Source organism: Centruroides vittatus, unplaced genomic scaffold, assembly GCF_030686945.1.
Source record: "Centruroides vittatus isolate TY-2023 unplaced genomic scaffold, ASM3068694v2 contig_3343, whole genome shotgun sequence".
NCBI classification, from domain to species: Eukaryota; Metazoa; Arthropoda; class Arachnida; order Scorpiones; family Buthidae; genus Centruroides; species Centruroides vittatus.
This window is the reverse complement of record NW_027122147.1, coordinates 428615-456193: the sequence shown is the minus strand read 5'-3', so window position 1 is coordinate 456193 and position 27579 is coordinate 428615. Positions and strand designations below refer to the sequence as shown.

Genomic DNA, 27579 nt, shown 5'->3' with positions numbered 1-27579 from the left:
AAGACTGCACAAAAACAGGTTTGAGTGTAGGAGTTCTTTGATTTTTTGCATTTATAGGTTTTTCTGTATGTCTATCTTTCTGAGACAAGGATTGTGTTTTATAATCTGGAAATCTGGATTAACAGGATCTAAATAAACAGGGTTCCACTATAATTATAAAATACATCTATTTCTTTTATACATATATGTCATATTTTAATAATAGAATTTCATTTTATCATTTTACAAAAATGATAAATGAAATGCTATTATTAAAATAGTCCTGTGCTGCTTTTAATTTTTTTATTCAACATTATGTAGAGTTAGAAATTTGAAATTTTATGATAAATATAATTAATATTAAAATTTGTCTTTTTCTTTTAAATTATTGTTTGCCAGATGGCTATGCAATAAAGTGTAAAGCTACTGCACAGCCATCTGGCAAACAATAGTTACTCTGGGCAGGATTACCCCTGCATTGGTGCACATGCCCTTTTTTGTCTGTGTTTCTCTTTTCCTAATCTCCAAGGAGACCCCAAATTCTATTATCAACAAACAACAGTAATTTCATGACTTCTAGCCTATTGTCTAAATATAAAAGAAGCTAATGAATAATATTTTTCCATTGTCCCATGCAATTTCATTGTATGTTGACTAAAGCTTTGCCTTGAAAACAAGGCACATTCCTTGTTTTCAAGGCAAGTTAGTCCTGATTGCAAGCAATGCCATTTTGTGGGAGTGCTGATCCAACATTGAATCATAGTTTGAAGTTTCTTGCATAAGTATGATGCTCTTTTTTGTAGTTTGTGTCCCTTATATTCTGCAAGCACTGCTGATTCTGGGTTCAAACTTAGTTCATTACCCACATAATATATGGATAGTATAGATCAGGGCATTATTCTCCATTCCTTGCCCATGTTGGCCTCATTGTAGATTAAGCCTGCCTATTAAAGAAATTATATTATGCTTGGCCATATACCTACAGTGTGCATCTCTTGTTAATCAATCAAGACATCATCATATTACAAAATCTCAACAAAATATCAGAAACCATAAATATAACAATATAAAATGTTGTATTATTTATTTTATTATCTCTTCCAAAACCTTTAAACAATTCAACAAAAACCTGCATTCCCTATACAAGGAAGTAGCACAAAAGAAGGGCACCAAATTGGCATACACAAGGATGCAAACAATTTACTCACATCTGAGAAATGCAAAAGACACACCAGATAGTTTGAGGGCACCAGGGGTGTACAGTGTCCCAATAAGGGATCACAGGTTCCAGATAGATCGTGTTTACATTGGATCCACCAAAAGGTCTGTTCAAAAAAGGATCGCTGAACATAAACATGACATTGACAAAAAAAAGGCACACCACCGCCCTGTCAACATATGTCACGGACCCCAATGTAAGAACCAACTTAAATAACACCAGTCTCATAAAAAAATCATTCAAAACAGATCACATCAGGGCCTTAGAAGCCATCAAAATTTACAAAGTAACCAAGTCAGGGAAATGTATAAATTTCAGGGATAGTAACGTAATATCTTATGCATGGCATTATGCTTCTGAAGAGCATCCGCATTGATAATTATATATTATTTCCTGGAGGATAGACCACATCATTAATATGGAGGACTTCTGTCTAGTAAATTCGCTTGTGCCAACGATAGATCTGACACCTAGCGGTATTAGCGCAAACTACATAATGGCGGCTGCTATGGGTATAAAGTAGTTTGTTAGAATAGAAAGTGTTCACCCTATCTAATATAGGCCATCGTCAGGTTTAATATTATAAATGTTCCAAAATGGAACGTACCATTTTTGAATATTTTACATGTTTAAAATATAAAAAAATAATTTAACTTTAAAATAAATTGAAAGAAGTGTGTATATTAAATAAATAAATAAACAAATAAAACATAGAAAACAAAGCTAAGTAGAAAGAAATGATTTAAAGGTTTTTAAGTGCCATACTTTTTTCTATTATATATTTCTACACTGTTGGAAGCGCATTAGCATCCATAGCATTTAGGCAACGGTTTTTCATTTTACTTTTATAAATTTACACCTTTTCCATCTCCAATGCAATGGACAGAGAGTGCATCGTTTAAATGACTTTAGCCTTTTCCCATTTTACAATCGTTCCTTCAGTCTGTGCTATAATTGGTAATATTGTGTTGTTGTGACGTTTATCAACGTTGTATCAAATGCTCTTTTTCTTATAAAAATCAAGAATGATCTACAAAAGAGCACCTAATATCTGTAGCTTGCTATGAAACGATAAAGACAGCGTAAAAAAGGAAGGTAAAGCTGGGGTATATAAAATTCCGTTTGAAAATCAACAGTTAGGAATCGAAAAAGATTATGTGGGTGTGGCTAGAAGAAACCTGGCGGTACGTCTGCGAGAACACACACAATTTTGACAAAGCACACAACACTATTAGCAATTACGGCACAGACTAAAGGAGCGATTGTAAAATGGGAAGAGGCTAAAGTCATTTAAACAGTGCACTCTCCATCCATCGCGTTGGAGATGGAAAAGGTGGAAATTTATAAAAGTAAAATGAAAAACCGCTGCCTAAATGCTATGGATGCTAATGCGCTTCCAACAGTGTGGAAATATATAATAGAAAAAAGAATGGCACTTGAAAACCTTTAAATCATTTTTTTCTACTTAGCTTTGTTTTCTGTTTTATTTGTTTATTTATTTATTTAATATACACACTTCTTTCAATTTATTTTAAAGTTAAATTATTTTTTTGAATTTTAAATATGTAAAATATTCGAAAACGGTACGTTCCATTTTGGAACATTTATAATATTAAACCTGACGATGGCCTATATTAGATAGGGTGAAAACATTTGTATAAAAGAATTTTAAGCTCAGCAAAATTAGCTGTGGTGAAACTGAAGTGAATTGTTTTCTGAGAAAGAGCTGGATAGATGTGAAGTTATCAGTTTTAGTATTTCCTCTCCTTCTGTAAGACATCTTTTTCGATCAGCCACATATTCTAAAATGTCACAAAGTGTAATCATCGTGACTTAAACAACTACGAAATCAACTAGGATTAATGTCAGATACAAATGCGAATAAAACGTTTTGACTACAGAGAGAAAAGTTATTAAAAAGACAACACACAAGTAACTCTCGTACGTTGTCAAGCACACTATACCCTTTGTGGCAGCCATTTTGGTCGACTCATACGCCACCTATATTTACTGGCACAAGCAAATTAATTCATAATCTTTGCTCTTTCTTAGATACTGGGAAAAATTAATTTTGTATTCAAAAATGTTCTATATTCTTAACATTCCATATTTGGAACGACAACGAACCTGAAGATCATGGTAAAAGATCGAAAACATTAGTTCAGTAACTATATTCGTATCATACCAGAAATTTAAAGGTTTTGGAAGAGATAATTATATGTACCGGTATTTATTATTGAAAGTTGTATTTATTTATTTTATTTATTATATTTACAATAGGAAATGTCATGAGAACAGATCTCTCTCACTTAAAACCATTTGAGTTTCTTCTATAAAAATTTAGAAAAAGGAGGTTTTCAAGATGATGTAGAAAAGTTTCATAGAAAATTTTTTCAATTAATTGGTTTTATATGATATCCATTTACCCTTCCTTAGTCTTCAAAAATAGTTGTTCATTCTGTGAGGCCCTAGGCTGGGATGAAAAACATTCTTTTAATCAAAAATCCAAACAAAAATGAATAGGTTGATTCCTTAACCATTCATCCTCAGTCATTCTTCCATTCTGAAGAAAAGGGTACTCATTGTAATTCAGTTATTGAATCAGTTTTGTATGTTTATAATATAAAATAACTTGAATGTTTCCACAAAAGAAATTCAAATATACTGTAATAAGAAAAAATATATAATTTCATACAAATAGTTATAATAATTGTTATAATAATAGATAGATTAATTAACTACTCAGCAGTGAGGGACGTATATATACGTCGAGGGTGATCATGTGGCAGTGGTGAGGGACATATATATCTGCTAAATTCTTTTGGGGGTATTGCCAAAAATAGCTAAAAACTACTGCGAAAAAAAATTCACATAAAAAATGAATTATGTAACAATAAAAGAAGACTTTTCTTTACTAGACATAACTGGTTACAAAATCTTTTTCCGAAACGATAATGAGAAAAATCACGTGAAAAATTACTTTAAAAATTTTCCAGGTATATTCTCCATTACTAAGGGATAGCACCATATCTGACTATCCCACTGCTGAAAGTCATGATCAAACAGTAAAAGCAGGAATATTCAAAGCAGAAAATAGGTGTCCATAGAATAGATATGGTTAATTAATTTAAGTAATATTTGAATTGTTTAGATTAATTAATTATTTTAAAAAATTAATTTTTTATATTGTAACAGTGGTGTATTTAAAATATTGTGTTTTATTTTTAGGTTTGGTGGTGGTAAAGGATTAATTCCAGAACCAATTGATAGGCAGCATATTAATCCAGAATTCCGGCAAAATTTATTTTATGATTATGGTGATTTTGTTTCATCATTAAATGGATGTTACAGTAAATATTAAATTTTTAAAATTTTTAAATTTATAAATATAGTATATTTCTACCTCTATTTCTATTTTTTAACATGAATTCTTGAATACTGTTTATATTGCTTCAATGTCAATTAAGGCAATTTTTATTACTTGCTTTGATTTAAATTCAACTGTTGCACACACAGAAAAATGGAAATAATATCTTTCCTGCATGCGTATTGAAATGTAATTTAAATAGCAATGTCATCAATGATTTGTTATGTGACTTGGCATCACTAACTTCTGAATTGGAGGTCCTGTCATTGATTGGTCGGGTCATTGACTTTCTTTAACACAGAAAGTACAGGGAGTTGACCATCAGTGGCTGGCTCTGTCGAGTTTCTTGTTGAGAAACTGACTTATTGTATGGCAACCAGAACAAATATGGTGTTCAAAATTTTGTTTGTAAACAGGGGTGTTCATACTTGAAGTTTGACTGTATTCTGTCTGGTGAAAACATGGCATACATCTTCAGTAATTGAATCAATTTTTTCTGATGATTATAAAATTTATCATCAAATATCTCAAAGCTTTGAAGGACCTATAAGATCCATGGAGGCTTAATCATCAGACTCAGATTAGGTGCAATCTCTAAGATTAAATTGATATTTCAGACACGATTTATACTGATTAAAGGAGTAGTTAAGTAGAATAGGGGTGGCCAACTTTTGTGTACATAAGATCTACTTATTATCTTAAAAATGTGTTGCGATCGACTTGTTGTCGTAGGCATAGCCTAAGTGGGGAGGGAAAGGTGTGAAATACATACTATGTTTATACACTATTTCAGTACGTGGTGCATTCCCACAAGCTATGGGTAGATAAGCAAAATATATGTTTAAAATTATTTTTTATTTTTTAAATCACTTATTAAGTTTATGAGATATAAGCTCATAAAGAAAATAAATTTCTAGACCCAACTTTTGATATTTGCAGCTACGAGTTCATTAGGCAATACCTAAAAAATTTGATTTTTAAACACTTTTTCAAAATAGATTTTTAGTAACTTAAAAATAATTTAATTTTTTTATCAATTGCAATGTATAAGTTGTTGTACTATTTGTTCATAAATATGAAAAAGTTGTTATAAAAATGCACAGCATGGCTGATAATTTGATTATAAGATTTCACTTTCACAATTTATTTTGGGCCAGGATAATTTGTCATGGAAGAATAATATAAGATTTTTAGACTTATTTTTTGCTAATCTATCAATAGCTTGCAAATGCAATGAGTGCTCCTCGTACTGAAACACCCTGTATATCTACCTACGTAAAAAATAACATAATTATTTAACGGGCCAAAAAACTCATGTCCAGGGGAATTAAAACATGAGTAATTATTAACAATATTTATTAATTCAAATTAGCTACAGATAGACAGATTTAGAATTTATTTTATTACTTTAACATTAATAGAAGGACTGAGTTTACATGTTTCTAAGCAAGGAATTATAATTAGGTATATATCCTGACAAAGATGATAATAATTAGTCTTCAGTATGGGAATCAGTAAGGACAGAACGTTGTTTAGTCTATGTTAACTTTAAGTATGAAAATGCCGATTTACATAGGTTTGTAGGTCTGAAATAAGAATAAATATATTTGCTACATTTGGTGATACTGGGATATTTTTCTCGGTTGATGTATGACAGTACCAAATATCCAAGCTAAATAGCTGTGTTTTTCTATGAGTTGAGTCATAACTGCATGCATACTGTTGCATTCGGTTACAAGTATAACACATTAAGTCAAGACATCGTGAGAGATCAACCAAAATTGGCTTTGCGATCAACCAGTCAATTGTGATCAACTTGTTGGCCACCGCTAAACAAGAAAACTGAGGAGTTAACTAATATCCAGCTAATAGTGTTCTATATCCCACCTGACAGTAATTATGATAATGATTTCAAAAATACTTTGTTGCTTATAGAAAACTACTTGGTATATGGAACTAACTTGATTTTATGCACAGATTTTAATGCTAGAATGGAACATTCTGGTTATTTGTCATGTTTTATCAGTGACCAGCAAATTGCTTTGAGAGTTTCAAAGGATCTTCTATTAATAATAGAGGTAAAATTCTCTATCATTTTTGTGAGGTTAACAGTCTTGTTTATCTAAATGGTTTATTGCCAGGAGATAAAGAAGGTAATTTTACTTACCTTCCAATTAAGGAAGCCATGGATTTTGTGATAATGTCACAAGAAATATGCTCTCATGTTGTAAATAATTTGTCTTATTAGAGATAGGTTCAGACCACTAACCTGTTTTTCTTTTAATGATCCTGTTGATATCATCCAGAGTTTCTAATAGTCAATTTTTTGATAAATGTGCAATATGGAGAGATGAACATAAATCTCTATTTGCTGATACATTAGATAATGTTCTTTCAGATGAATATGGATGAAACCTCACATTCAGTAATTTAGTGGAATTTATAGTTAAGGTGGTAATGTCTCTAAATTTAATTTATGATGTTAAATCTGTACTTTGTAAAAGGCATATAACAAATATATGGTATGACAATGAGTGTTCTATCTACCATGAGAAAAAAATCTGTGAAAATTGTTTAAGAAGGCAAAAAACTCAACTACAGATGAATCTTATGTTTTGTATGAAAGCTATTTTAAAAAATATAAAGTATTATGTCAAAAGAAAAAACAGTCTTACTTTTGGAACTTATAAAAGATTGATAACAGTCAAAAAATCTAAAATATTTTGACAAATAATTAATAGTTTTAAACATAAAAGTCCATCAGGTTATAATTCAAGAATTCCCTTGAAAAGATGGTTCAATTTTTATGCTACAAAATTCTCTAAACATCCTACTGTACTTATTAATGATGAACAATTGTCAATGGATATGTATAAAGCATTTCCAATAGAGGCAGAATTGTTTTAGATTTTACCTTAGAGGAGATAAAAGGAGCAATTAACAGCTTTAAATCTAGTACCTCACCTGGAATTGACTTTATTAGAACAAATTATTTAAAGTGTTTTTCTGAAAAATTTCTTCTTACAATACTGGAAGGTTTTAACTCTATTGAAAGAAATTCTACTTTTCTGGAAGCTTGGATTGAATCTTTAATTATTTCAATATACAGGTATACCTCGACTTATGTCAGTAATTGGTTCCAGGAGAGGCAACATAAGTCAAATTTACTTGTGTAGGTACAACGCAAGTCATAGTTTTGACTTACGTCGTAACTAAACGCCAATAATGGAGGAAACGCCAATAATGAGCACTTAAAGACTGCTAAATAAGATGACAACACAGGAACACAGGTGTTTTCATGTTTCGTTCTGTAGGATTTATGATGATTATATTAACATTTACTGTAAATATACATATTTTAATATGATTTTATGTGCTTTTAATGCTTTTCTAGTGATATTACGACTTCAATGTTTGTGGCGGACGGATTTAAAGTCAAATAAAATGACTTAAACTCGATTTTTATTTTTCCATATACTTTTTCGACAAATGACGTAAAATCGGGAACGACGTAACTCGAGAGGGACGTAAGTCGAGGTATACCTGTATAAAAAAGGTGATGCATATGATCCCAAAACTTATCTTTGGTTCTTGTAATTCGTAAACTATTTATGTCTTTATTAAGCAAAAGATTAGAAGATGGATTATTAAATACAATATTTTGTGTCAAGAGCAAGCAGGTTTTTGACCTGGCCAATCGTGTCAGGATCAAATATTTATATTAAATGCATCGGTACAATTAAAATTGCAGAAAAAGATAGGAAAACTTTATGTTGTTTTTGTAGACTTTTGATCTGCTTTTGATACTGTTGATCATAAAATTTTATGGTCTCTATTAGAAAGAATGCATATGAATAAACGGTTTCTTGGTCATATAATTGACATATACTCCAAGGCCACTGCAAGAGTAAAGATTTTAGCCAAAATGACTGATTTATTTGGTATTGACATTGAAGTTTTGCATGGTGAGAATTTGAGCCCACTGCATTTTAATTTGTATGTTAATGATATGATAGTGTGACTTGCTAAATCTGACCTACCTGCGATTTCTCTCTCTGATCAACTTGAGTTACATGTACTAATGTATGCTGATGACATTGTAATCTTTGCAGATACTCCACAAATGTTACAAAAGAAAATCACAATTCTAGAGTAATTCTGTTGTGACTATGGATTAACTATAAGTGATAGTCAAAAACAAAAGTGATCCAGAGAGAGCTGGTCTTTTAATAATCAGCCTATACAAGTTGTTTCGAATTAACTATCTACCTGGGAGTACAGTGGTACCTCGACATACGAGTTTAATTCGTTCCGTAACCTTGCTCGTATCTCAAATTGCTCGTATCTCAAAGCAATTTTCCCTATTGAAATTAATTGAAATGCCATTAATCCGTTCCAGCTCCCAAAACACCACCTCAGTTGTTTTTGTTAAGTGTTTTTGAATAAGAAAAATGTATTTACAAGAAGAAACATTTGTTTATAAATAACAAATACATATTCTATAAAAACATAATAAAAGAAAAAGTGAAGTGCTTACAGAAGCGCTTAATTTTTGTCACTGGTCTTCGCTTTTTTCGTCACGCTTTGCTCATTTTCACTTGCAGATCGTTTAAAAAAACTGTCCAAGGAGGTTTGTTTCTTCCTCCCTTTCAGGATATTGCGGAAATGAGTTAGGCAAGTTTCGTTGAACAACTCCGATGCACGACCAGTTGCAACTTTTTCGGGGTGATTTTTATCCACGAACTCCACAACTTTCTCCCACATTTCCAAGATCTCCTTTATATCTCTTGTAGAGATAACCTCCTCCATCTCTGGCTTCTCTTCAGAACTAATTTTTCGTTGAACCACTGTATGCTGCTGCGAATGTAGATCGTGTAACTCCTCGGTTGTCAGCTCCTGAGACTGTTCCTCAACGAGTTCGTTCACATCTCTCTTATCCACCTCCAGACCCATAGATTTTCTCAGAGAAACAATCTTCTCTACCACTTCGGGTTCCAATCCTTCAAAGGCTCTTTCAGCTACAGCCTCAGGTCACAGCTTCTTCCATGCAGAGGTTAAGGTCCTCGTAACACCCAGCCAGGCCTGATCAATAATTCTTAGGCATATCATGATGTTAAAGTGGTCCTTCCAGAACTCTCGAAGGGTAAGGTTTGTGTTCTCCGTCACCTCAAAGCAGCGCCGAAAAATGTGCTTGGTGTACAACTTCTTAAAATTAGAAATCACCTGCTGATCTATGGGCTGCAGGATAGGAATGGTGTTGGGTGGTAGGTAGAGAACCTTTATAAACTTGAACTCTTCAAGTAAATCATCTTCGAGATTTGGTGGATGAGCAGGGGCATTGTCGAGGACGAGAAGGGCTTGCATGGGTAGGTTGTTTTCCTGTAGATATTTTTTAACAAAGGCCAAACACCAGGTTTATCCACTCCACAAAGAATTTCCTGGTGACCTATGCCTTCGGATTTGCCCTCCACATAACTTGCAGTTTTTCTTTTAAAATCTTATGTGACTTAAAGGCTCTGGGATTTTCCGAATGGTATACTAGCAGAGGCTTAATTTTGCAGTCGCCACTCGCATTGGCGCAAAGTGCTAGAGTTAATCCATCCTTCATGGGTTTGTGACCTGGCATCGTCTTCTCCTCTGCTGTTATGTAAGTCCTATTTGGCATCCTTTTCCAGAAAAGCCCTGTCTCGTCACAGTTAAAGACTTGCTGGGGGATGTATCCTTTGGCTTCTATCAGTTCGGAAAACGTTTTGATTTAAACCTCAGCTGCCTTCACATCCGAACTTGCTCCCTCACCATGCTTGACGACGGAGTGAATGCCGGTCCTTTTTCTAAAGTTGTCAAACCAGCTCTGACTGGCTTTAAACGAGTCCTCCGATTCCTCGTTTGTGGAAGTGTGTGGGATCTGCTTCAGCAAATCACCGTAAATCGCTCGTGCCTTCTCACGTATGATGCTTTGTGTTAAGGTTCTCCTTGAAGCTGCTTCTCTGTCACCCACACCATCAGTAGTTTCTCCATCTTTTCATGGAGAGACGTCCGGAGCTTAGAAATTATTGTAACGCCCTTAGCTGGCATTATACGCTTTATCAACTCCTTCTGTTTAAGCACATTGATGTGCTACGCCCGTACATCCTCGCCAAGTCAATTACTTGCACACCTTGCTCATGTTTTTCTATGATTTCACGCTTTAATTCAATAGACATCATCATCTTCTTCGGACCCATGGTTATAAAAATAAATGTGATAATGTTTTGTAAATGTACAAAAAGCGTAAAACGCGAACCCAATTTATCAAAAATTCTTCGAAAACGAGGGAAACAAGCACACAGACTGAGGTCTAGTCTGAGGTGGGAGAAACCGTTAGACGCTGCACACGACCCCAACATGCGGGGCGCATGTTGGGGTCGTGTGCGTGGTGTAGTGTGCGATTCCTCGTATCTCAAATCTTGCTCTCATCTCAAAGCAAAATATCGCTCGCTTGGCGGCTCGTATCTCAAAACACTCGTATATTAAGGCACTCGTATGTCGAGGTACCACTGTATTATTTTTGTCTTCTGGACAGTTTTTACAGGCTAAAAACTATAGTATCCATAAAGCTAAAATATCACTGGGTTCTATGTGGCCTATTCTTTCAAAAGCTAAAATTAATTCTGCTCATATTTATATAAAATTATTTTATTAAATGATTTCATCTGTACTATTAATTAATCTGCTCCTGTATGGGCAATTACTTATGATAAAATGGAAATTGTTTTTGCCTTATATCTTTAGAATATAACATAAAGAATTTTTATGTTATACCATAAAATTCCAGCTTATATGTTGAGATTGGAGCTTGATGTTTCCAGAATTTTGGTAATAATAAAGGCAAAAGTTTCATTTTGGAGTAGACTTTTAAAATTAGATGATAAAAGTTATGTTAAAATAGCATAAAATAAACTATATAAATTATGTTCAGCAATGGATAGTTCTACACATAATTGGTTGTTGGCATTGAAAAATTTGCTGGATCAACATGGTTTCTCTTTCTTATAGTTGCCTCAAGTTCCTCGTTTCATTGAAAGCTATCAAACATTAATTATAGAGTGTGCTGTGACAAACCATACAAGAAGATTGGTCTTTGTTTGAAAAAACAAACATTTTCAATTATATTATAGTATGAAAACAAGTTTTATGTGCTAGAATTATTTGTTTATGGATATAAATTATCACGTAAAAATGTTCAATACTACAACTGAAATGTGGTCAAAATTATATTTTGATATATAACAATAGACTAATAATAGATTCTGAGAGAATGTGTAGTAATTGTAGTATGCAAGTGCGTGAAACTCGGAAATATGTGTTCTTTTATTCTATGAAATTTGAAGCAAACAGGAAAAGTATTTGATAAGATTTAAATCCTGGAAAGATATAATTAATTTATCGCATTTTTCAAAAAATGATTATTATTGTGTATTTTATTTTGTATTATCTTGTATTAATCTATTACATGAATTTATTATGTTGTACTAACTCCAGCTTTATGTAAAACTTTAATCCCCTTATCTTCAACACAAACCTAATAACCGGTGCCAGTCTAATTAATTTTCTACGGCAAACGTTTTCAGACTCCACTCTGGGTCCATTCTCAAGCCTAAATTTTTAGGCTTGAGAATGGACCCAGAGTTATTAGATTATTAGGTTTGTGTTGAAGATTTGTTTACAACTCGGTGTTTTTAGGAGTTTATTAGTATTTAATCCCCTTGTAATGAACTAAGGATCAAACAATAAAGAATTGAATATTGAATAGATTATTTAGATTTAGAAATAAAAATCTCTACCAGATTTTACAAATTTTGTATAGACTCACTTTTAGGAAGACTTTGCAAACATCATTCAGGTTATATATTCATGAAATAAAGGCTTGATTAATGTGACTTATTATAAAAAAATTCAATAATGAATTAAATTGTGCTAACAGAAACACAGAGAACTGATACTATGTCAATTTTCATATAAATTGAGAATAAAACTTAAAGTAACAAGGAGAGAGTTAATGAGTACTATTTTATCATTTTGATTAGCTGTATTTTGATATGATCATATACTTTCAATATTTGATTCAGAATGATAAAGTAATAACATCATGGTCATTTAAGAAATGATGTACTATAAGAATTTTAAAATTTCTTTACCTATAAGTTCAAAATATTATAGTGCAATTATATATAGGCACAGATTGTAAAAACTTTAAAAATTCATTAAAAAAAATGAAAAAGCATTGCAACAAAGGGTGGTTTGCACTACAAGTAATCTCAAGAAGGGAGATTTTATTTTGACAGGAAACAAAATGTTTTGAAAAATCACTGATAAATAGCACTGACATGAAATACAGCCTTCAGAAGAAATGGAAACAAGGCTGTGTAGAGACGAGTTTTCCATTGAAAGTTCTTCCAGGAGGCATTCTCCGTGTCAGATCATCCACATGTTGCATTGTCATATTCCATTAAATCAAACCAAATATCCTTTACAATATCTTGAATATTTATCTATACAAATTGCAATCACTACACCAATTTTTACTGACAGATACTGCACAAACAGAAACATTCATCACATGGCATTATCAAACATTGTGCAGGAACCATATTGATGTGTAGTGTATTTTGGACAGATGAAGCCATCTTTTTATTGCATGGAAAACGAACACAACTATTGGCAACTGATATTCCTCATGCATTCACAGTGCAGCCACTTCATTCACCACTAATGACAATTCAGTATGACTTCATTGCCTCCTACAATGTGGGACCTTTTTTTTCCGAATAGCTTTGTCCAAGAACTGGCTGGAAGATTATCACAGTAAATGAGCAACATTATTTGAAACTCTGCATGAGTAAGATGTGTCCATTTGGCAAGAAAAGAAGGTATTACCTACAGTTACATTTATGCGGGATGGAATACCATCTCATATCAGTTCTCTAGCAAAGAAATTTTTGATTGAAACATTTGGTGATGATGAACTTATCAGTAAGCACTGCAAGACTCCACAAGACTTGCCTCTTTGATCTCCAGATTTGTCATCAGTTGATTTCTGGTTATGGAAGTGGTCTAGAATGTATCAATTAGGCCTTTCCACATTGTCAGAACTGAAAGATGCTATTTAGCATGAAGAGAGTTCCATCCATCTGGACATGCTATACTTTGCATTGTCTCTTGCTTCAGTTGTGTCATACTTTATGGTGGAGGCAGTGGTGGATTTAGCACTTGAGAGGTCCCAGATGCAATTCAATTTTGAGGTCCCCTCTGAATATTTTCATTACTCCAGTGTTCATTCTATGCACATGTTTTTTACTCTGGTAGGAATTATACTGGTGATCAAAAAAAGTGAGACATAGGGAAATAACATTGAAAATTAACCAATATAAAATTACAACTGCCTAGCTATATTTAAAAGGTTACTGATATTCAGGTTGTATTAATTATGAAAATCAAAACTTATTGGTACAAGAATTATTAAGTTTCAATAGGTAAAAGTGTTAAAAACAAAAAGAATTAGTAATCCATGGATATAAAAAATAATTTATTTTAAAATTTACTACTGATTTTTATTCTGAGAGTGAATTTTGAGGCCCCCTTGATTTCGAGATCCCAGGCACACACCTCATACTCCTGTGCAGAAATCTGCCACTGGGTGGAGGGCATATTAAATACATACTATTAGAGTTGCTGTTGTAATAAACAAATTGAACATGTGGTAGTCATTTTCATTGCCTTAAGAAGACCTTCAGTGCTACTTATTGATTTTTTTTCTGTCAAAAAGAATCCTATTCCAATAACACTTATAGTGCAAGTCACACTTCAATATAATGCTTTTTCATTGTTACTATTGTTCTTAAAGCTTTTACAGACTTATTGCTGGCCCTATATATATAGGACAAATTGTAAAAGATCATAGAATTAGAAACTTAAATTCTCTTATATGTGGAAAGAATGAGAAAAATATAAAGTGTAAATAATTAATTAATTTGCCATTCTGGTGATTTCATTTTCAGAAAACTATATATCTATTAAGTTTTGATAAATGTATTTACTTACTGTATTTTACGGACTATAAGACGCTACGGACTATAAGACGCACCTGAATTTTGGAGGCAATTTTTCAAAGAAAAAAGTGCGTCTTATAGTCTGTAAAATACGGTAATATTACTATTTCAATTTTATGATATGACTTAAAATAGTAGAATTTTAAAATTAATAAAATAAATGTAATAAATGTTTTAAATGTTTAATTGCATTTGAAATGCTTTTTTAATGCATAACATTTATTAGTGCATAAAATTAATATTAAGTTTCATTTACTTTTATTTTTCATGATATTTAAGTAGTATTAATATTTTATTTGAAGTTACAGCAATGGATATAGGTACAAATCCTCAAGATTTATATAATGTCCACTCTCGTACAAGATGGGCAGTTTGCATACCTGAAGATATTGGAGGTTCTGGAAATCCTGCAAAACTTTTAGGCAGAGGTAATATTAGATAAGATAGAGTTAATAACCATAATATCATGCAAATAACATGCAGTAACATATGCCACATATAGCAATAATACTTTGTAGAAAGTCACTATAATAAAAAATTAAACCATTGCATAATCCACATCACTGTATATCCTGTGGTATTTAAAGCATGACACATACCAATGGACAGTTTAGAACAGTTTACTTGTGAAGTTTACACAGTTTACTAAATGATGTCAAGACTATGAAAAAAACAATAAACAGTCTTAATCAAATTTTGTTATCTACCTATTCAAAGTAATCTATATAATCGTTTTATTTTAATTTTATATTCATAATAATTAGTTCCATAAATTATTCTGATATTTTTTCGTATGAAAATGATGATAAAATATTCTGTAATATTTCATCAGGTGTTATTTGTGCAATGGAAGCAGCTCTTGATTATATGAAAATGGGAAGTTTAGCAGGAAAAACTGTTGCTGTTCAGGGGGCTGGATCTGTAGGTATGTTTCTCTCTTCTTTTAAGATCATATAAAAGCTGTAATTATTCATTAACTATATATATAAAAGTAAAATTTAAAGTTCTTTCAATAAAACTATCTCAGCAACAAGTAAAGGTGTTGTGTTGTGAATTAGACTAATTATTTGCTGAGCAAGTATCTGCTTTATGTAAAATTTAGATTTACTTTTTCAAATGGAAAGACAAATTAAATAAATGAATAATAAAAAAATTATGGTTATATACTTTATGTAAAATTACTGACTAAATATGTTAACTCCTTTTTATATGGCTATATGTATCATTTAAGCGGATCAGAATCATAATACACCCAGTTCTGTTTTTACACAAGTTTAATTTAATACTGTCTGGAAAAGAATTAAATTCTTTTTTAGTACAATTTCTTTTGGTTTAATCCATCAACCCAAGAGCTTACAAACAGTGAATTAAACAACATTAGCTTAGCGGTATGTGCAGATCCTCAAGCTGTTGAATTATAGCTTTTTTTAAATCAGTATCAATGAGAATTTTCTTTTCTAAAAGATAACTCAATTTATCAAAAATTTCAAATTTTCCTGCCTTACATCTTTTCTTCCACATTGAAATTTTCATCTTAAATGCAGAAATTTTGTCATTGGCAGTGAAAATATTATTTTGCCTTGTAGTGATAAATTTAATGTGTTAAGTTTATCAAATATGTCACACAAATATGCTACACCTTGTAAAGTGTAGTCAGAAATCATAAAATCAATATGTAGTTGTATTTTTTCCTTAGGTGATTTCTTCTGATCTTCACTCTTGCATTCATTTAAAAATGCTAATACAGTACTTCAAAATGTAATTCATATATCCTCATCAATATTTTTCCTTGGCTCAACCAACATACTTCTGTATAAAATAGTAGACAGTCATAATCACTACCCATTTCAGTGCAAATCTGCCTCAAAAGTCTAGTATTTAACAAGCTTTTTTTATAAAGTTAACTATATTTGTTAGTGCCTTAAAAATGTCTTCTAAAGACTGAGGAATGTTTTTACTGCTATATTTTCTCTGTGCAGAATACAGTGGCTACTTGAACAAGATGCCACTTCTTTAATCTTTACAACTACGCCAGAAATTGGACCTTGCATAGCTTTAGCTCCATCAGTGCAGATGTCAATGCACTTTTTCCAATCTAATTCATTACTTTGAATGAAATCATCGATTTTATTGCAAATATCACAACCCATAGTTGTATTTTTTAGATCGTCGCACATTAACAAATCTTCACAAAGCTCCTCATTGTACTGATATTTGGGTCATTCTAAGTTAAGAGGTACTTTTGACGTCCACAATAAAAAATTCAATTTTTTTTCGAAAATTTGTTCAAAATAACATTATCATCTTTCAAAACTCACCATCTTTACAGTCACTTAAATTCATTACTTAAATATACTTAATTTAGTCACAATAGTACCTCAAACATGAAAAACATCCCTCCCCTGGTCTGTCCCCTATCTGATTCTGTTCGTGCATCAGTAATTTTAAATACATAGAAATCTAATAAAATATCAAAATTGTTCATTTTAAAAAAATAGGATAAATAAATTATTGTAATGTAACAAGTAAAATTACATAATATTTCTTTTTCATAAAAAATATTTACATCTACATTTGTCTCACATATTTCACATCTCATCCCCTGGCTTTTTATATTCCTTAAAAAACTGCATTTGTTTACTTTGTCCTGGGAAGATGTGATCTTGAACACATTTCATTGGACGTGAAGTTAGCAGCAAGTGTCATGCAAGCTAGCCACGCAGCTATTTTGTCAGTCATTTCAGTAACGTCACTCTGTGGGTACAGTTGTGAATGAGTGAATGTGATCTCTCCACTGGTAAGTTTTATTTTGTAATTATTTACCTAAAGACTTCATTTTATTTGTATATTTACTGTTATTTGTGCATAGATTCTCATATTTCTTTGTTAATTACATATGATAAATGCTGTTACGATTATTTCTGTTTTCTAACAAAAAATTATCTTCCCTGTCATATCTCCCCTGCCTCTTAAGATTCAAGGGGAAAGACTTTACGTCCAGGGGAGATATAAAAATGTCAGATCAGAGTATTTTTATGGTTAACACATGAACTGTCATTCCATGATTTATCTCATTTTATTTCATGATACTATCTCACACATTTAATTATAGTATAATATGTCTTTTACAGAATATGGTAGCAAGAAAAAAATGTCATGTGAAGAACGCCTAGAAAAAAACGTGTAGCGGAAAGATTAAGGTACAGTACCAATGCATAAAAATGACCCTGACAAATACACACAACAAAAAGTTAAAGAACATGAAAAGTATCGAAAGAAAAAGGAATTGTTAAGACTGTGAACCCAAATGACCCCCCCCCCCCCGAGAACAGCAAAAAGCTAGAAAATTGTGGAGAGAAAAAGCAAAGAATTGTAGATGTCATTTAGCACAAGTCATAAGTAATGCCTCCGTAACCTTTCCTAGTTCGGATAAAGAAGACCCACTACTACTACACCTCCTCAGAATGAAGATATTAACAGGCGAACACGAGCAGCACAACAGAAGCATATTCGTGCGAGGAAGACAAGAAACTTGATGATCAAAAAACAGGTGGCGGAAATAGTTAAACTTAAGACTAAAGTGTAACGTTACAAAAAAACACCTACAACGAATAACAGAACAACCTCCAGCACACATGCAAAACACCACAGTGAATGCACTAGTAGATTCACTAACTGCAAATAATACAGAAACCATAAAGAAACAGCTGTTGCATAGTGAAGTTGTATCTCAACAACTAAAAGACAATTTTTCAAGTCTCTCAACTGAAAAAGACAAAAAGATTTTTTAACAGAAGGATAAGTGGAAAACTAGTCAAAAGTACAATGTTTTAGAAACAGAAAAGACAATAAAACCTTTGAAGAATGTAAGTTGAAAGTTAATATTTGTAGACTTAAGACAAGGCACCAGAAAAAGCTGTAATATTTTAAAAAAAGAATTGCTATTTTTATGGAAGATTCAAATAGTAGTGTGTGTGCCGGAAAAAAAGTTTCGTAACTAAGCAGGGTGAGCATAAACAAAAGCGAGTTATGTTAGACACATTAATCAACTTGCACAAACTTTTTAGGGAGAAGTCACAAATTAAAATTTCATATTCGACGTTTTGTAAGCTTCCTGTAGAAAGAAAAGACATTTAAGCAAAACTGTAGCTGAAACGTTTAAAAATTTAAACATTTAAAAAAACGTTTAAATCTTATTTAAGTCCGACTCTATTCGAGACCCTTGTTATGTATATGTCAAGCTCGAAGACCGAAAAACTCAAAACAGCAGTAAATTTAGCACAAATAATTATTTATTGAAATCCATATCCAAAATAGAAGACACGTGCAATTGACCATGTTCAATAATATTAAAAGAAAACAATGAAGTTATATTATTTCATTTAAAATAATAAAAAAAACCAATTACAATGGTAAGTGAAATCTTTCATTTATTTTGTATATTATACTGTACTTCGTTTATCGAACACACAAAAGTATTGCTTTTATATATGTATCTTTTTATGTGTCTGCACTATAATTAGATTGATATTATTCTGCATTCCGAATTATCGAGTGCTGGATGAACTGACTACAACTGTATTATATTCTAACTTATTTAATAGGCATAAGTGTGTCAAATCTGCAGAAGAGTTTTTAGATACAAATCAAGATATACAGTCAAACCTGTTTTTATGCGGTGGATAGGGACCGCGTAAAAAAACGCATAAAATAATCGCACGAAACTTCACGAGTGGCTATAAAAAAAAGTTTTCGCAACACAATTAAAAAAATATTTTTTATGCGATGAATAGGGACCGCATAAAAAGTCTCATAGAAAATAACTCGTTTTAAAATCGTAGTCTTAGTCTCTAAGGAAATTGCCTTCCTCTTCGCTTTGTTTTTGCCTTTATTCATTTTCAAGGATTATGTCTAAACATAAAATAAAAATCCTAAAATTTTATATCTAAATAGAAAAAATAATACAGTACATTTACGCTTTGAAATGAATCTTATCTTAATGGTCCAGGAATGTGAAAGCACTTTGAAGGTTTAATTAACGTAATTAAAACAGACGTAGAATTTATTGGCAACAGATGTCAGCACTTGACTGCATCGTCTTGTCTATCGTCTGTTTTACATATGTCCAGGTGGTGTTTTGTTGACTTAAAAAATAAATTATTTCATTTTTCGCCTATTCATGCAATAATATTACTATAATAAGTTCATTTATGCTATAATAAGTCAACGTGAGACATGACAAAACGCATGAGACTAGTCGCCAACTATACCACACAAATAAAAAATCGCACAAAAAAAGACCACATAAAAACAGGTTTGACTGTACAGACCACATAATTACACACTCAAATGCAAAAAGATATGTATGCAAATTATGCGGAAAAAAATTCAAACATTAAAGATCGCTAAAAAATCACATAATAAACAAACACCAAAGAAAAATGGCAGGTAATACTGTTAGATAATAAAAATATTTAAAATTTTATTTAATATTCTATTAATCTTTCTTACAGAGACCATACATTTTGATACTACTTTTATTAGTAGCTGCATATATTATTACTAGCCGCATATAATGAACAAGTAATGAACGGCGAAAAGAAGGACAAAAGACAAAGTTTACTTTGTAAAGTCGTATTATATTTTATATTATTAAATGTAATAACGCCGGCCATGTTTCTTTTAATTTTTACTTAAAATGTAATATTTTTATTGTGGCAAAATACCAGAGGACTCTTTTACCTACTTTGCATTTTATCACGGAGGCAGTAGCCTCTAAAGAAAGGTCGTCTCTGGAGGATTGTGAAGCTTTGAGGACTGCGGATGGTACGAATGGCGAAAAGAAGGACAAAAGACAAAGTTTACTTTGTAAAGTCGTATTATATTTTATATTATTAAAAGTAATGAACTGTTTAAAAAATCTATTTTCAAAATTCGGAAAAATAAATTTATAAAAATATGATTGATAATTGAAGTAATAAAAATAATTTGATTAATAAAAATTTGATTGAAATCCATAATAAAAGTAATTTGATTAAATCCATAATAATTATGGACTTAACCAAATTATTTTTATTACTTCAATTATCAATCATATTTTTTATAAATTTATTTTTCCGAATTTTGAAAATAGATTTTTAAACAGTTCATTACTTGTTTATTATATGTGGCTAGTAATAATACAGTCAAACCTGTTTTTATGCGGGGGATAGGGACCGCATAAAAGAAAATGCATAAAAAAAATCGCGCAAAACTTCACGAGTGGCTATAAAAAATAGTTTTCGCAACACAATTAAAAAAATATCTTTTTTTGTGCCGTGAATAGGGACCCCATAAAAAAAGTCTCACGTAGAAAATAACTTGAAACCGTACGAAATAACTAGGAATTGCTTTTTTAACTCCTTGGACTTTTTTCTGCAACACCTAATGGGGAAAAAAATCCTCTAAGAATTTTAATTTTTATATTAATTAATTATTTCCACTTAAATACGAATCTAACATTAAAAAGTTAAAAATAATCGTTAAATAATGATTTTATTTGATAAATGTAGCTGCAAGAAGTGTTATTTCATTTAACAAGGCGTGAAATTTCACATCTGCAGTCTAAAGCTGGAGGGGAGCTAACTTACCGCATCTGTTCAAATATAACATAATATTTATGGTTTTTATGCTATTAAAATAAGAGGGGACCGAAATAAACGTATGAGAAAAAAATTTTACTGAATAAAAAATGAAAAAACCTGCTGATGTCATAGAAAACAACCAATAGAGTTTTTAAAAATTTTACAGGAGTCAATTATGTTCCAATTTGATTGAAATTTTCATATACCGCACAAAAAAAATCGCACAAAACAAATCGCACAGAAAAAGACTGCACAAAAACAGGTTTGACTGTATATAAATATGAATAGACTTTATTTAAAAATTCTGTTTCCTAGTTTTTAATTCAGGAAAATTATCAATTATATCATCATAATTAATATTAAGCATTTTGTTTGATGTATAAAACAGTAAAATGTACAAATCTTAACCTTTGTTGTTATTTTTTGCTTGGGCAATGCTGGGCTCATCATCTTGTAGTTAATATTATTCTTATCGCTATAAAAAAATTCTAAATTATTGGAAGAATTACTTTCAATAAGAAGAAACATAAGAACACATTTTCTTTAGATTTTAGAATTCACAATAACCATCTAAAAAGCAATATATTTTTGTTTATTTGTTTATTATATACAGTTGTCCGACAGAAGAGTAAACTATTCTTATTTACAAATCTTTTCAAAATAGACAGGTTGACCGGGCCCTTCTAAAAACTGGGCCCTAGACATTTGTCTCATTTGTCTATGCAATGATTCGGCCCTGGTAACGCCACACACAGTGAGTTCTACTTCTTATTAATTTCACGTAATAAGATCAAGTTGTGGTGGATTTTAAGTTTTGATTGGGTTTACAGTATTTCTTGAAAAAGTTGGAAATGATAGATTAGAACTAATAAGCTCTAAACTGCTTAGAAAAAATTAAATTTGTCATTTAATATTAAATATAAAAAACAATTTGCCCAATGCTACGTTTTAGCTAAACAAAGTAGAAAATAGTAATTAATTTTAACTGCTAAACAATAAATTTGGGTGTTAAAACACTAAAAACATGCTGAATCTGGCAACTCTGCTCATCTGAACTAATACCTACTAACAACAGGTAATATTTGCTGTATTAAGACAGTACCATGTTTTGATTCCAGAAATGAGTGATAAATTAAGATTAATTAACTGCATTATCATCATTGTAGAGAAAAGAAAATACTGTTTAATTTATGAGTACAGTAAAAAAATTGTATTGCCAAACAGAAATTTATTGCAGTAGAGAATATTGTTCAATTGACAGAACTTTTACACTATTCTAATATGAATTGCATATTTAAAACTATAGAGGGATTTATCGCTATATTGATAATTGCTATATTAGTATTTGACTGTACTGATTTTGTCTTTATAAGTTGATTCTCAGATATATTGAAATTTTAAATATATATATTTATATATGTATATCATTTCTAGGTTTTGACGTAGTATCAAGATTGATTTCTTGTGGAGCTCATGTGTTTGTAACAGATTCCAGTCAAAAACGTATAGATGACATAAGAGATATTCTTGCTTGTAAAGTATGCATTTTTGTGTTTTTTCTAAAAATAATATAATAAAAATGAATTATTTTGTGTGGTAAATATTATAAGGTAAATATTTTAATAGGCTAAAGGGCGTTTGACTGTAGAAAAAGTAAATTTTGGAGATCTGAGCATACTTGAATATAACTGTGATATTTTTTCTCCTTGTGCAATTGGACACGTAAGTTCTTAAAATTATTAATAAGTTTGCTGTTAAAAATACATATACAGTATATGTTAAAATGAATAAATATATGAAAATGGAATTTAAAATAGCATTAGATTATGTATTTTAACGTAGATATTGAAGCCTGCTATAATTCCCAAAATCAAAGCTAAAATTATCTGTGGTACAGCTAATGCTCTATTAGAATCTGAAGAAGATTGCCAGTTACTTGTAGATGCTGGAATAACATACGTATTTGAATTTCTTCCTAATAGAATGGTGAGATAGAAACTAGATTTAACTTAAATTAATCAAATTAATTAATAATTTTTATATTAAGTTTAAACTTTTTTTTATTTTAGGCTATGGTAAATTCGGTTCATGAAAATTATGGACGAGTATACAAAGATCCAGAAATAGAAAAACATTTTGATAAAACATTGGAATATTCAGTATATTAAAATTTATTCTTTTAAACTTTATTATGAATATTTAAATGATACAGTTCATATGTAGAACAAAAAAAGTCAAAAAAATTTTAATTTTAAGTTACATAATCATAAAATTTAGTTACGTATATGACTTTAAAAGCTTAATACTTGGACAGTTGTTTTAATGTTTAGAGGAATTTATCAAAATGATATCAACTAATGTGATATTTTGATTGTTAAGAATACATCACTTTTAGATTTTGCAGGAGTAGAATATGAATCTGAAGTTAGTTTTATTGTATCATAATTTGTTATATTGATTTTTAACTAAAAGACAGAGTATTTATGATTTTTGTCGTAAAAAGTAATGTTGCGTGATTTTGCAAAATAATGTCGATAATGAGTTTGAAACTCAGTTTAAAAAATTGAGTTTCAAACTATTTAATTTTTATTTGTTTTGCTTTTTTTAATGTATTTTTTAATACTTTTGTTTACATTTTTAAAACAGTGAATAATTTCATGTACAGATCTTTTCTTTAAAAAATCACACAACAATGATAATTATTAATTATAAAATTTCCATTAAGATGAAGAGTTTTTATGTAAATTTTATAAATGTCTTAAGATTGTGTAGTGCAATATAAAATTAATTTAAGCTTATTATATAAAATAACAATCTTAATAAAAATATTTACAAGTTAGTTAATCAAGAACAAAATGAAATCTTTTTTACAATTTTATTATTAGTAATATTTATTATAATTAATTAATTAATTATTAATTTTATGTGTTTATTTAATATTACTGTATTAGTAATTTTATTTTTTGTACAACTGGTAATAAACATAGTTTTTGTTCATGCATTTAAACAACTTAATGTTTAAATGCATGAATTTTTATATCATTTGATCCTGTAGAACATCATTTTTGCCAAGTTTCATTCATAATTTATCATAAAATCTTATAGTTTGAATACAAATTGTAAAACAAAATAAACAGTATACAAATAAATGAGCCGTTTATTTTGAAAGTGGCCTAAATCCATTTTTCAAAAAACAAACTAGCTATTTTAATATTTACATTTCTACATTATCTTTTCATTTTGAAACTACTGTATTTTACGAACTATAAGACGCACTTTTTTCTTTGAAAAATTGCCTCCAAAATTCAGGTGAGTCTTATAGTCCGTAGCATCTTATAGGTTTTTTTTTTTTTTAAATTGCTTAAAAATTAAGGTGCGTCTTATAGTCCGCGAAATACGGTAATTATAAATAATATATTTAAAATCACTAAGATTTTGTAAAACAAAAATTAGCTGGTTAATAGAATGATAAAAAAATTTTATTTTGAAAGTGGCTTAAGTCCCACTTTGAGAGTTGCAAATGGACATGGAGTATATTATGCAGTAAAATTTTATGAGATAAGAGCTTTGTTTTATTATTAATGTAGTATTGCTCGATTAACTCAGAAAAGGATTTTTTAAATAAAATGAATTTTTGAATTGGCTACCTTTGGGCTACTTTATAGAAAATTTTTGGCTACAAACACTAAAAACATTTGGCAACACTGTACACAGCTGTGGTACATTTTGTATTGGGTAATTTGGTTTGCTTAATTTGTGCTTTGTTTTTAATATAAATTTCAATATGTTTGAAAATGGTTACCTTCAAGTTTAATAAAAAAAAAAAAGATTCTTGGAATCAGAAAGTGTAGACAATCTAAAAAGTACTAATTTTGATTTTGGAAATAGAAAAAGAAAAAGAATCATAGAAACATATTCGTCAACAGAGAGTGAAGCCAATGTCTCAGACAATTCCACAACAAAAATACTAAAAAACAAGAATGATAACACATACTCAAAAATTACGAAAAATCCAATGGAATGCTGGAAAAAAATATTATACTCAAAATGGAAAAACTGCCTGCAAAGGTGTTCCAAAACAAAGATTGCCGTTGTTCAAAGAGTTGTATAAAATATCTCCATGCAGAAGAAAGGAAAAAGATTTTTGATAAATTTTGGAATTTGGATGATTTTAATAAGCAAAATATATTACTTTACAAAGCTACTGAGCACATTACTGTCAAAAGAAAACAGTTAAGAATTTGTAAAGGATTGCCAAAAAACTACAGTTTTAAATATTTTTTAAATACTGCTTATGGAAAAATTCCAGTTTGTAAAAAATTATTTTTGAATATGTTTAATATAAGTGAAGGCAGTGGCGTAACGTAGTGGGGGCAGCCCGCCCTGGGTGGCACTTTTAGGGGGCGGCAAAATTTCACAATAAATAATAATAATATCTTGTAAAAATTTGAACCTGTACAATACACAATAATGATGATTGTTCTTGCTGAAAAGTTCTTTAGAATTACTGTATATTTTAGTCTTTTAAATTGGGATACCTAAATAAGGGAGCGGTGAAATTTTTTTCTGCCCCGAGCGGCTGATACCCAGGCTACGCCACTGAGTGAAGGACAGTTAAAATGTACTTTAAAATCTGAAAATCCAGGAAATGATATGCGTGGTCATATGAGTGGATCATCCAGAAAAATTAATGAAGAAAAAAGAATTCTGTTCACAATCACGTTCAAAGTTTTTCTCGATTTGAATCCCACAATCCTAACAGAAAATTCCTACACCCTGATCTAAATATAAAGAATATGTTTGGCCTATACCTGCTTAAATGTAAAGAAAATAATACTAGCTCTGTTAATGAGTGAATTTATAGGAAAAACTTTAAAGAAGACTTTAATTTACATTTCCATCAGCTGCAGAAAGATACTTGCCAAAAATGTGATCTTTTAAACAATAAAGTTAAGGCATCAAATAATGATGAAGAAAAGACAAACCTTATGGAAGAACATGATGCTCATTTAAGACAGGCAGAATTGGCAAGAAAATCATTAAAAAAAGACCAAGATTTAGCATTAAATAATCCTGATCACTATTTTGGTTTTTCTTTCAACTTGCAAAAAGCACTGCCGTACTCAAAGTTAACTAGTTACTTCAGTTGCATATTACAAGTGTAGTTTGTACATTTTAAATCTGGGCTTTCACAACTTCCATGGCAATAATGTTTACATATGTGCCTGGGATGAAACTGTCACATCCAGAAGTTCACAGGAAGTAGCATCATGTATCCTGAAACATTAAAAAATCTTAGGAATGAAAAGCATATTATAGCTTACAGCGACATGTGTTCTGTTAGGATTGTGGGATTCAAATCGAGAAAAACTTTGAACGTGATTGTGAACAGAATTCTTTTTTCTTCATTAATTTTTCTGGATGATCCACTCATATGACCACGCATATCATTTCCTGGATTTTCAGATTTTAAAGTACATAAAAGTAGCTTTGATATGGATAAAAATTGTCCAATCTGCTGAACATAATGTAGATGTCATTGACGTAAGTTCCTATTATCAGGGCATTCATTTCTACCTAATGATAGAGACTTCAGATTTGTAGAAATGGTGTTAAGAAAAAACAATTTATTGTTTGTCTCTAAAGAATATTACGAAGTCATAAAAAAGTGTTGAAAAAATAAGATCAGTCTAAATCAGTGATTCTCAAACTTTTTCGATCCACTGCCCCCTTTGTTCCATAAAGTTATACCCAACGCCCCCCGTGTGAGAAAGGATTGGAAATATTCTTAGGAAAACTTTTCTATGAATCTCACACTTTGTGCCCTTATTGTACATTGTTCTCGACATCTGGAAACCATTAAATGCAATGTTTCCTCTTATCCGTTTGACAGAAGAAAGGGAACTTTTACCTTTGATCATCGTTCAGTACCCTGCCTCCAGCGCCCCCTAGATTTACTCACCGCCCACAAGGGGGCGTTATCGCCCACTTTGAGAAACGCTGGTCTAAATGAAATGAAATGAGAGGATTTCATTTCAACTAAGCCTCTAGAGAACATGATTTTTAGAAGGTTAAAAAATACTAACAGAGAAAGGGTAAATTAGTTAAAAATATGTTGGATGAGATTTTTGAGAACAACCATATAAAATGTTCTATAAGACATGAATGAATGATGATGCACTATTCAAAACGTTGGCTTTACTACTGCGTCGGGGGATACCAAGAAACTTTAATAATAATTAGTTGACATCATTGTACGAAAAAACAAGGCCAATCGCAATGCTAAAATACAACGATTTAATG

General features: G+C 30.7%; 1 protein-coding gene across 3 annotated transcripts in view; it reads left to right on the top strand.

Annotated features, from left to right (window-relative positions):
• The window catches only part of LOC136973980 (phenylalanine dehydrogenase-like), a 44646-nt gene that overhangs the window by 14089 nt on the left and 2978 nt on the right, over nucleotides 1-27579 (top strand). The window contains exons 3-9 of one of the 3 annotated variants that reach the window (XM_067268757.1): nucleotides 4427-4515; nucleotides 14956-15081; nucleotides 15486-15578; nucleotides 22711-22814; nucleotides 22903-22998; nucleotides 23119-23262; nucleotides 23346-23435. In XM_067268757.1, coding sequence (XP_067124858.1) covers nucleotides 4427-4515; nucleotides 14956-15081; nucleotides 15486-15578; nucleotides 22711-22814; nucleotides 22903-22998; nucleotides 23119-23262; nucleotides 23346-23435 — 742 coding nt within the window. Of the gene's footprint in view, nucleotides 1-4426; nucleotides 4549-14955; nucleotides 15082-15485; nucleotides 15579-22710; nucleotides 22815-22902; nucleotides 22999-23118; nucleotides 23263-23345; nucleotides 23436-27579 lie in introns of all 3 variants that reach the window. The other 2 variants (XM_067268756.1, XM_067268758.1) reach the window with 2 other exon arrangements.